Source organism: Taudactylus pleione, unplaced genomic scaffold (assembly GCF_031769625.1).
Source record: "Taudactylus pleione unplaced genomic scaffold, aTauple2 ptg000046l, whole genome shotgun sequence".
Classification (NCBI taxonomy): Eukaryota; Metazoa; Chordata; class Amphibia; order Anura; family Myobatrachidae; genus Taudactylus; species Taudactylus pleione.
In genome coordinates, this window is record NW_028284448.1 from 9,263,870 (window position 1) to 9,276,402 (window position 12,533).

General features: G+C 40.6%; 1 protein-coding gene across 1 annotated transcript in view; it reads right to left on the reverse strand.

The window, feature by feature from the left end:
- CD164 (CD164 molecule) overlaps nucleotides 1–12,533 on the reverse strand; it is a 36,582-nt gene that overhangs the window by 2,790 nt on the left and 21,259 nt on the right. The window contains exons 3-6 of the mRNA XM_088460471.1: nucleotides 5,408–5,461; nucleotides 2,144–2,179; nucleotides 1,126–1,170; nucleotides 371–427 (exon numbers count right to left, since the gene is read on the reverse strand). Coding sequence (XP_088316597.1) covers nucleotides 371–427; nucleotides 1,126–1,170; nucleotides 2,144–2,179; nucleotides 5,408–5,461 — 192 coding nt within the window. The remainder of the gene's footprint in view (nucleotides 1–370; nucleotides 428–1,125; nucleotides 1,171–2,143; nucleotides 2,180–5,407; nucleotides 5,462–12,533) is intronic.

Sequence of the window (12,533 nt, forward strand, 5' to 3'; positions counted from 1 at the left end):
TCTGCTATACAGACTTAAAGGATATTTCCAGTTTAAATAAGGGTTTGACAAATTTCACATTTATTGGTAGAAGGAGAGACCCAGTGAAAAGATTTAACAATTCTCAAATGGAAAGACTTGGGTCAAGCCTCTACTGCTATGGAGAGAGGTCCTATCTATAAAGGGGTGCCAGAACTCTGCTAAATAGAGCACGGTTAGCGGCCATTACCACAGAACTATTATCGGTGAAAGTGGGATTTAGTACATTTCATATTAAAAACCCTTTTAAAAAGGTATACAAGTTAGAGAGACTACAGGGAATGTAAAGACAAAAAAAAACAAAAAAACAACCACACTTGATACAGAAACACAAAGTTTGCTAAAGACTTACGAGTAGAACTATTCGTAGTGGATGATGAAGGAACTACAGTAGTGTTAGTTGCTGTAGCTGGAATACAAAAGCAGACAATAAATAAAACAAACCAGAAGCCTTCTGCCACCACTCTTAGAAACTTACAACAGAAATGACAGTAGCTATTAAAAAAAAAAAGTCAAGCTTTAGGCCACTTTTTATTCTAACTAGCAGGCAAAAAACTGCAACACGGAAGTTGTCCTATGGCAAACTGCTTCAGACATTATAGAATGTAGTATGTATACCTACTGCTCACTTCTCTCTAAAGGACAGTAATCATATAGGGAAATAGAAAAGAATGTACATGCAGCAATATATTTTGTATAATGCAATGAAAATAGCCATCATGAATCCATGTTTGACTCCTGTTAGAATTTGCTTCATCATGCTGCAGACAAAGCACACGGAAGACCTATAAATTCCTGTGTGTACAATACCTAATTAAACATAAAAGTTGCTATATTTACCAAAGTCTCCTAACCCAACAATATCTTTACGCTACTTTTCACGAGGGCACTGTGCTAAAAACATAAATCCATCTTTATGATTTTATCTACAATGAGCATAAAAGACCTGAAGGATCCATTTAGTTTAATTATCTAACAGGTAGCTGCTATACCAGTCATTACATCTACCGGGGGCTGGATGTCTGCAGTTTCCTCCTTCCATCCAGCCCCACCACCACGTCATATGTCATACAATATTAGAATGTGTGAAAAAGTAGCATGACTTACTAGGTGTTGAGGTGGTCGCAGGAACAGTAGAGTTTGTCAAATTGGCTAGAACAAGAAAACAAAACTGCTAGTGTTGGCACTACCTACTGTATATGTACAACTTTTTTGGAATAAACAATTCTGATAACCCACAGATGTTTTTTAAAAATGCAGCATCAATACAGAAAAGTAAATTAAAGAAAATTTCAGTGGATTCAAAGCATCAATGGATGGATTAAGCAAATTTAATGTAATTTAACAATAAAAGTACATGTTCCATCTTTTGGCAAAAAAAAATATACATCATAACACTTCTCGCACAGAAGCAGATCAAAGACTGTTTCACAGCTGAAACCCACTAATCCATATGCAGCCTCCTAAATGATCCAGGCATTTCTGGCCACTTATCTATGGGTTTATACATGTAAGGTGCCTCCTCTTCTCCCAAAAATGTTCATCTAATGCTGGCCATACACGCTACAATTATTGGGGCGATCCGCCTGATATCGGCGGATCGCCCCCGGTAATTGTAGCGTGTAGGGGGGCGACCGAGGGTTAAATATTGCTTGGTCGGGCATGCCGGATTGTCCAGCATGCCCGTCCGATGCGATATTTACCGGTAAACAGTCGGCCGCATCGGGCAGTGTAGGCGCGGCCGACAGACAGACATTTCCTGTGTTCTTTCATACGGAAGGAACAGGGAAATGTCTCCTCCCCCGGTGGCGGAGCGTGGATGTCGGGCTGATACACTGTGAGAGTAATATCACAGTGTATGCCGGTGATATCTGCGGCTGGCAGGCTGCCAGATAAAATGTCTGTTGGTCTGACAGACATTTTATCTGCCCATGTATCCCCAAGCATTAGTAGCAGTAACAGAATGTACAAAAAAAAAAAAGTTGGAGCTCAAACAGCAATAATATTTGCCAATTGCCTCCAAAAACTGGGGGGAAAAGGCTAAATCCAATGCTGCCACGACAGAAATCAATGTAACGGCACAACTTTCTGTACACATCATAACATTGCCTAAACTATCCATTACCTGTTGGAGTGGCTGTGGCTGGTGCTACTGTAGCAACTAAAATGAAAAACAAGTAGAAATGTAATACATCTCAAGTTTAATGTGTACTTGCACAGTGGACTTACACATTATATTCAGGATTGCCCACCATATATGTGAACATAGCTTTAAACATATAAAACTAGTAGCTTTAATATGAAATGTGAATTGACCAAAAGTAAATGGAGCTGCCACTCCTGCAAACACCTAAAGACAATACTACAAATTACAAACAATGTAATACATACTGGACACTGAGAACATAAAATTATTTAGGGATAAACAAAGTAATCCATCTGCTATTTGTTATGTTCATTCCACCTTTAAGAACAATGGTACATAAACCCCCACCACCACCACCACACACCACATAGGATGAAACAAAGGGCATGATTCATAGGTGGGCGCAGGCACGGCTGCATCTTTTTCGGTCGTCCAGCTTTGATTTCATGCAGATGCAGCTACAAAGTCCTTCCCTGGTGTACATCTATGCGTATGAATGAGCAAGGTCTGAGATGCCCACTTTGAGACGCTGTCATAGAGCCCGATGTGTCTTTAACCACCACCATGGAAATTGCACCTGCGCTGTAGCAGGTGCAGATTTACTGTCTGGCAATGGCCTCCAAAGTGAGCGATTGAGCATCTGAGTATACAAACACTTCATACATGCACATGACACTCATATACCATGCTCTAAGGATGGACCACCTTCCAGTCACCACCCAGAAATGCCAAGCATCTCAATCGTAACAGCGCCTGGGTGAGTATATACTGTGTAACACATGCGTCTCAGGAGTTTATAGGGATTCTTGTGAATGCACAGTGGCAAAAAAAAAAATCGGTGAACATGGGCATTGTGTGCGGGCCTGGATCAGGCCCAAAGTATTTTAACACAAAATACTTGCTGTAATCTGTACTGGTATGTACTAAACCAAAACACGCTCAGTATGAATTAAATATATTCATGGCTACACTTGCTGAGATATATAAGGTATACTGGTAAGCTGTGTTTTTATGGGAATGACCATTAAAATTACTTCACTCAAATATCTTTTTTTCAATAATGTAGCCCAATTGTACTAAACCTTTAGCTCTAAACTATTCATTTCATACAGTAAGGTGCTATGCTTTATCTACGGTTACAGTAATCTGGGATTACTGCATGATTAATAACAGTTATGGCGCATATCCACTACACGATTAAAATTATCGATTGAACGATAATGACATTGTTATCATTCAATCGTTCATTAATCGTGCAGGAATTATGCCGGCAATGACCAACGATGCGCGTTCCCGCAGGTCGTTGTTAGCATTTGTCATTGCCTGAACATGCAGGCTACCCTGACGATATTGCCAGGTTGTGCATGTTCGGGGATGAGGGAGGGTGCCTGCAGTGAACGATATATCATTCAGTGTGGATACAATATCCACTGCACAGTATGATGAACGATTACAATGTTGTAATCATACAGTCGTTCTACACTGGTGTAGTGGATATGCCCCTTTACTAGCTAGGCTCGTTTACACGTTGAGTTGGGAAATGCGTCCATTAGACACACTTTCACCAATAGATTATAATTTTTAAGTGTGAAATTACAATTTTAGAATGCAATGGTGGTAACAAGCCCATAAGAACCCATTCATCCTACATTTAGCCTAGATTTCAGGACATGGCTATCAGCTGAAAAGTATATTAAGAACAGTGCGAATAAGCCTAGAATGCTACAAAGATACTACAGGGTGTTTCACTCGCTATTGGCCCCAAAGTTCTCTCACCAGATACTGAATGGGTGAATTTTGCCGGTGGTTTCCAACATCCAAACTGCTCAATAAGTTGTCTTTGGCATGCCTTTATCAACTCAGTTTTTCCAGTACATCTGGACAATTAAAACTTGTTGTTCAGCTGTGTATCGGTTCATATCTGCACGTAACACAGACACGATGAATGTGGACGCCTCAGTACAGAACACCACTGTCAGAAGCAGGAATACCTACTGGCTAGCAGTGGCGGCTCCAGAGGTGGGGCTGCAGCACAGCCCATAATTCAAATAGGGAACCTCACCAACTGCCATCGTCACTGACATCACCTGCCATCGTCACTGACATCACCTGTCATCGTCACTGACAGTTGGTGTGGCTCCCCTATTTGAATTTTGGGGTGCACACAAGAGTGGGGAACAGCTGGCCTTCACTTCGCACATGCGTGAACAGCTGGCCTGGATGCTAATGGCGAACACTTTCAACACTTGCTATGACCTCCTCATGTTTCTCATAGACCAAGGTATGTCTGTCACATTTCACAAAATTATGTCAATTACTTTAATAGTTATAACAAAAACTTTGGGGCCAATAGCGAGTGAAACACCCTGTATAAACAGGCTGACATTTAAAAACTTTCATGAAACTCTACACAGGATATAAAACAAAAGAATGCAGAGATAAGACGACCATACTACCACAAGTAGATACCCCTATACTCCCTGTCCTAGGCAAAATAAACTTTTAAGGAGATAATCAGGTGTTGGAGCTTTGTTGGTAAAATCAATATTGTTTGCTACATGAACCAATGCTCAGATTATAGGAAACTAAGCAAGTAGAATACAGAAGTTTACTGTAAAATATGGATTTTGTACTCACCATTGAATCCCTTCCTCATAGCCCATCTGGGGGACACTACGTTACTTACATGTGGGTTATGCTGGGCATACACTGCCAGATAAAATGCGTGTCAGACATGTTATCTGGCAGCCTGCAGATATCAAAGGCATACACTGAGATATCTCACAGTGTATTGGCCCAGATATCTGTGCTTCGCCCTTGCTGAGGAGACATTTCCCTGTTCCTTCCCTGTGAAGGAACAGGGGAAATGTCGGTCAGTCTGCCGCAGCTGGGCATACACTGCCCGATGCAGCCGACATTTAACTTACAGAATATCGCATCGGACGGGCATGCCTGACCAATCGATATTTTACAATTGGTCGGCCGCACACACAGTACAATTATCAGGGCGATCCGCTGATATCAGGCGGATTGGCCCGATAATTGTATAGTGTGTGCCCAGCATTAGATTGTGAGGCACTAGGAGTTTAGTGGCAAACTCCTAGTGCCACACACTATTAACCCACATGTAAGTAACGCAGTGTGCCCCAGATAGATGCAAGAGGAACACATAATTGGAATGAACGCACAAAATACTGGACCTTTCATTCAGCTTATTAGTAACCGAAAAAGACAATACATTACCTGTGACTATACAGCTGCCAGTAGAGTTTGTACAGTTTGGTTCAAGTACTGTTTCTAAAAGAAAAAAAATTATGTAAACATTTCATTAAATGTTTCAAATGAAAAATTATTTATTGCAAAAGAAAAACATTTTATTGGGGGTTATACATCTCTACTATAAAAAAAACCCCAAAAAAACGAAACTCCTGTACAGTTATTAGTTAGTAATACATTAAACATTTGCAGCTTTCAGTGCGAACTGAAAACATTGCAGCCTTTGAACCCTGTATTCACAGGGCATCACTTTTTCCACATTTTGTTATGTTACAGCCTTAAGGTGCATACACACACAATGATTTTTTGAACAATTATCATTAAAAAAATCGTTCACTTTCTGAGTGAAAACAATGAACGATCATCGTTCATGCGCATTCACGTTTATAGTGTAGTCAGACTGGCCAACTCAACGATTTTCATTAAGTTAATATGCTAAAATCATTTGTAGTTCAAAAAAATCGTTCATTGCACTTTAAAAAATCTGACAGATAATCGTTGTGTGTGATGCAGCTTTATTTCAAAATGGAATAAATTCATTTTTGTCCTCAAAATTCTACACACAATACCCCATAATGACAACGTGTAAAAAGATTGAGATTTTTGAAAATTTTTTTTTTTTTTTTTTTTTTAAATGTGTTTATTGAAGTTATCATATAGACCATAGCATACATATAAATGCAACGCAAGAATGTATCGTGAATACAACGCAAGTACACGTCATTTGTACATTATAAAAAGAATAACTTCATCACCATTTTCTCTTTTTACCATTCCATGAAAAAAGAATGTTTCAAAAAATTGTTATTATAACTTCAACCACATTTAGATTTCTGCAAATTTAAGTAAAAGAAACCCCACTAAGAAATCACAAGTGCATAAGTATTCACAGCCTTTGTTTGGACATGATTTTGAAAGGCATACACCTGTCTATACAAGGTCCCACACTTGACAGTGTATGTCAGAGCACAAACCAAGCATGAAGTCCAAGGAATTGTCTGTAAACCTCAGAGACAGGATTGTCTCAAGGCACAAATCTGGGGAAGGGTACAGAAAAATATCTGCGGCTTTGAAGGTCCCAACGAGCACAGTGGCCTACATCATCTGTAAATGGAAGAAGTTCGGAACCACCAGGACTCTTCCTAGAGTTGGCCGTCCATCTAAACTGAGCGATCGTGTGAGAAAGGCACTAGTCAGGGAGGTGACCAAGAACCAGATGGTCACTCTGTCAAAACTACAGCATTCCTCTGTGGAGAGAGGAGAACCTTCCAGAAGGACAACCATCTCTGCAGCAATCCACCAATCAGGCCTGTATATTAGAGAGGCCAGATGAAAGCCACTCCTTAGTAAAAAGCACATGGCAGCCCACGTTTGCCAAAATGCACCTGAAGGACTCTCAGACGATGATAAAACAAAATTCTGTGGTCTCATGAGACAAAGATTGAACTCTTTGGTGTCAATGCCAGGCGTTATGTTTGGAGGAAACCAGGCACCGCTCATCACCAGACCAATACCATCCCCTACAGTGAAGCAGGGTGGTGGCAGCATCATGCTGTGGGGATGTTTTTCAGCTGCAGGGACTGTCAGGATACAGGGAAAGATGAATGCAGCAATGTACAGAGACATCCTGGATGAAAACCTGCTCCAGAGCACTCTTGACCTCAGACTAGGGCAACGGTTCATCTTTCAGCAGGACAACAACCCTAAGCACACAGCCAAGATATCAAAGAAGTGGCTTCAGGACAACTCTGTGAATGTCCTTGAGTGGCCCAGCCAGAGCCCACACTTGAAACTAAGTGAACATCTCTGGAGAGATCTGAAAATGGCTGTGCACCGACGCTTCCCATCCAACCTGATGGAGCTTGAGAGGTGCTGCAAAGAGGAATGGGCGAAACTGCCCAAAGATAGGTGTGCCAAGCTTTTGGCATCCTATTCAAAAAGACTTGAGGCTGTAATTGCTGCCAAAGGTGCCTCAACAAAAGTATTGAGCAAAGGCTGTGAATACTTATGTACATGTGATTTCTTAGTTTTATTTTTTAAATTAAAGTTGCAAAAATCACAAAAAAAAAACTTTGTACACGTTGTCATTAACGGGTATTGTGTATAGCATTTTGAGGCCAAAAATGAATTTATTCCATTTTGGAATAAGGCTGTAACATAACAAAATGTGGAAAAAGTGAAGCGCTGTAAATACTTTACGGATGCACTGTACTATTCAAAAACATACAGCATAGGGCATATGAGGCCAATTAATGAATGGGGCAGGGTGGCTGTAGTGAAGTTATGGTGTCATTAAGGCCTACTTCATTACTCTGGTCAGGTTCCATTTTTTACTACAATGGCAGTCCAAGCATGATGAGACATGTAGTTCCACAATAGGGTCATTCCATCCCAAATCACAATAAAAGTAACTTTTCAACCTGACCATCTCAGATTTTAGTGAAATTTGGTAGTATGATAGACAGCATAAAGTTACTTTCATATGTAAAATTTTTAGCCCTTAGTTATACACTGTGTTCATGCTACAGGGTTGCAAACATGACAAAAAGTGTAAAAATGTATGCTTGCAAGGTCAACTAAAAGGAATCATAAATTTGCTTCCAATTGTGGTAGAACTTTCATGTTGGTCTTGTCTTGATACTAAGGGACCAGAATTTTCATAAAATAAAGTTTTAAATTTAAATATTGACTTCTACATTTTAAAGGTCACATGATGTGACCTTTAATCTTGAATATCTAAAAAAAAAGTGTAGGTTTATTTATTTTTGTACATAAAAAGTAAATGAACCCTCTCATTGGTATAAGTTTCATTTTTGAGAAGCCTTTGGGAATAGAAGTAAAAAATAATCTGAGAATTATACATATAGAGTGCCTTGCAAAAGTATTCACCCCTTTTTGAATTTTTCATGTTCTGTTGCCTCCCAACCTGGAATTAAAATGGATTGTTTGAAGGTATGCATCATTTAATTCACAGAACATGCCTACAACTTTGAAGTTGTTGTTGGATTCACAATATATAAAAAAAATAAAAAACACATTTAGGACAACATAACAGAAAACTTCAGCGTGCATAACTATCCACCCCCCTAAAGTCAGTACTTTGTCGTGCCACCTTTTGCGGTAATTACAGCTGCAAGTCGCTTTGGATAAGTCTCTATGAGCTTGCCACATCTTGCCCCTGGGATTTTTGCCCATTCCTCAAGGCAAAACTACTCCAGCTCCTTCATGTTGGATGGTTTCCGCTTGTGAACAGCAATCTTCAAGTCTGACCACAGATTCTCAATTGGATTGAGATCTGGGCTTTGACTAGGCCATTCCAACACATTTAAAGTTTGCTCTTAAACCACTCGAATGTGGTTTAAGAGGAAAGAACTGGTTTAAGAACTCAAAACAGTTTCCCAGTCCCTGCTGCTGAAAAACATCCCCACAGCATGATGCTGCAACCACCATGTTTCACTGTGGGGATGGTGTTCTTGGGGTGATGGGATGTGTTGGGTTTGCGCCAGACACAGCGTTTTCCTTGGTGGCCGAAAAGTAAAATTTTAGTCTCATCTGACCAGAGCAACTTCCTCCATACATTTGGGGAGTCGCCCACATGCTTTTTCCCTAACTCAAATCGTGTCTTCTTATTTTTATCACTAAGTTTAGGTTTTTTCTGGCCACTCTTCCATAAAGCCCAGCTCTATGGAGTGTACGGCTTATTGTGGTCACATGCAGATACACCAGTCTCTGCTGTGGAACTCTGCAACTCCTTCAGGGTTACCTTTGGGTTCTGTGCTGCCTCTCTGATTAATGCCCTCCTTGCCCGGTATGTGAGTTTTGGTGGGCGGCCCTCTCTTAGCATGTTTGTTGTGGTGCCATGTTCTTTCCATTTGATAATGAGGGATTTGATAGTGCTTCGGGGGATCATCAAAGATTTGGATATTTTTTTATTTATTTTTTTTTATAACCCAACCCAGAATTGTACTTCCCAACAACTTTGTCCCTGACTTGTTTGGATAGCTCCTTGGACTTCATGGTGTGATGCCTCTTACACCTTTCAGAAAAGTGTGTTTATACTGACAGATCATGTGACACTTAGATTTCACATAGGTGGACTTCATTTCACTATTTATGTGACTTCTGAATGTAATTGGTTGCGCCAGAACTTTTGAGGGGCTTCATAGCAAAGGGGGTGATTACATATGCACATGTCAATTTTCAGAATTTTATTTATAAAGATTCTTTTTTTATATATATTTTTCTCATTTCACTTCACCAAATTAGACTATTTTGTGCAGATCCATCACATAAAATTCAGATAAAAAAAATAAATAAAAAAATTACAGGTTGTAATGTAACAAAAAAGGTAAACCGCCAAGGGGGGGGGGGGGAAAATACTTTTGCAAGGCACTGTACATACAAAAGCAATTGACCACAGCCTGGGCATGCACCACATTCTTTGAAGAAACACTCTATTTTGGGTAGAGTGCATATTGCCAGATAGTGTTGGTAAGTGAACAGGTGAAAAACCTGGTCCTCAATTAGTTTATTTAATTTGCACCTTTCCATTAACAGTTTCACATTCTAGCCTGTATTCAATTAGATGCGAAATGCAGAGTTCTGCCAAAATTTTGCCGATTGCAAGTTTTCGCCTGTCGAAAAAGTATCACCGTAATGAAATCCATCCACTTTTTGCGTACACGAAAACGCAATGCAATGAAATAGACAAAAAAGCCTCGCCTCTGAGTAGATGGTGAAAAGGTGCAAAAATCGCTATTTTGGGGTGCTAAGGTGGGGAAACCCTTCTGCACCCTTGGAACAGCCCCCCAAAGGATCACTGCATAAAAAAAAAAACCTTTTAAAAAAATAGAGGAACACCCCAAAAAATTACTTAGAAAGAGGGGGCGAAAAAGTGCAAAGTGGGGGTACAAACTTAAAAACTAGCAAAATAGACTTTAGGAGGGTCTGTAAGTAGGGGGTGAGGTATTTTTTTTTTATTGCAGGTGCTTGCCTCTGGCGCGTTTTTTAAAACTTTAATTTAGCAACTTTAAAACATGCTTGCACCCATTTCAAGTACCCCAAATTGACAGGACTACTTATTTTCACAAAAAAAAAATGCTTAATGCTATTCTTCACCACTAGAGCAAAAGATGCTAATTAGAAGACATTGATACACCTTAAGTACCCCAAATAGCTTTATTAGGGCTATTCGGAGGCATGTACATTGATCCCCAATATTAGTGCATCTTTTAGGGGGTGTCAGGCTGATTTCCCCAAATCGGACAGCACTTTTCGAAGGATTTGCATTCGCCGGGTTGCGTTTTTGCGTGTTTTGAAATTGAATATGGCGAATAGCGGGGGCGCACACGATAAGTTTCCGCAGCTAAAATACGCGATGTAGGTGAAAAGTCCGGCATGCGTAAAAGTATTGCAGGTGTAAAACTAATTGAATACGGGCCTCTGATGTAAAGACAAAATGTGTACCATTTGCTCCCACAAGAACACAGTGTTTGGGATGCAGAGAGGCACATTTTGCAAACCTCACTTTTATATCGGGATGTGATTGTTTGAAGTGGGCATAGAATTCTGAAAGGTTATTCAAAATTAGCCTCTTTTGTATGTGTTCTTTGGCACCACCACTTCTTACTGTCACAAAGTCTTTCTTACCAGGCATAATCCTGCTGACATCACTGCAGCAGAAGTTCTTCATTCTCAGCAATATCTGTGTCCAAGCTTCTACCTGGTTTATAATTTGGGGATTACAAAATGCCAGACTCTCTTACTAATTGCTTTGCTTTTCTTATTATGTAGTTAATTGCCTAAGGAAATTGTTGTTCTATTTTTCTAATACTGCAGTCTTTTTGAAGAAGTGTCAAAATAGTAACTTGTTGTGGTCTCTTCAAATTTTTCTTTCAGTTGTTGCAGTATGACACCATCACAACATTGACTATTATCAGGCACACAGGTTCCTCAGCTGGAATAGGGAATATATCAGTGGTTCCCAAACTGGGTGCCTCAGGGTCCTTGCAGGAATGCCTCGGGTTCGTGGTCCAGTACCATATAAAATTATTTTTAGTCAGTGTAATAGGCAAAACCAGTGTTAATAACTGGCAATCAAAAAGAAGCACAGCCCTGTCAACCACCATATACTGAACCTAAGGGTGACATATAAGCCAGGGCCGTAACTAGGGGGAGGGGGGGCTAGAGGTGCACGTGCACCGTGTGCTGGAATGCAGGGGGTAAAAAAAAGCCTGACTCGCGGTGGCTTGGGGGCTGCAGATTCAGAAAACGGCCATCCAAAAATGGCCGCCGCAAGAGAGGAGACAAATGCTAGAGATCCTTACTGGATCTCTACTGTCTGTCTCCTCCTTGACAGCGGCCATTATTGGATGGCCGTTTTCAGCAGATTCCATGCGGACTAGCCGTCCGCATGGACTCTGCTGAAAACAGACCTCCAAAAATGGCCGCCGCCAAGGAGGAGACAGATGCTAGAGGTCCTACTGGACCTCTAGTATTTGTTAGGCCAGCGCAATGCACACAGCGTTCCCGGAAGTGCTGGGAACGCTGGCGCTGCCAGAAGATGCTGAAAGCTGCATCTTCTCCCGTGAAATCCCCTGGCAACGAGCATGTAGCCCCCTGGCAAAGAGCATGGAAATGGTAATGAGCATAAAACCCCTGACAATGAGCAGGTAATTTTAAAGTAATTAGAAGCCTTACTGTGGGGCATAAAATGGTGTCAGGCAAATATGTAAGTGGCACTTTGGTGATAAGCATTACAGTGTGTGGCATAATGTGTAATGGACATTATGGTGTGTAAGTCACTATACCAGGGATGTCTGAGTAGTGCACTGCCTTATGGAGGAGCAAGGACAAAATGCAGGTACAGGAAGGGAGGGGGCGCAAATTGCTGCCTTGCACCGGGTGACAAATATCCTAGTTTCAGACCTGTATAAGCACAATTTACTTCATTTAATTTTTGCTGAATTTCTCAATAAGAAACTGTTGGCCCAGGGGTGCTGTAGAAAAAATGCTGATAGTCTAGGGCGCCATAATACGAAAAAAACATTTTACAGCTTCTGCAATTTTTACAGCTTTCCTTTTGCAACAGTTT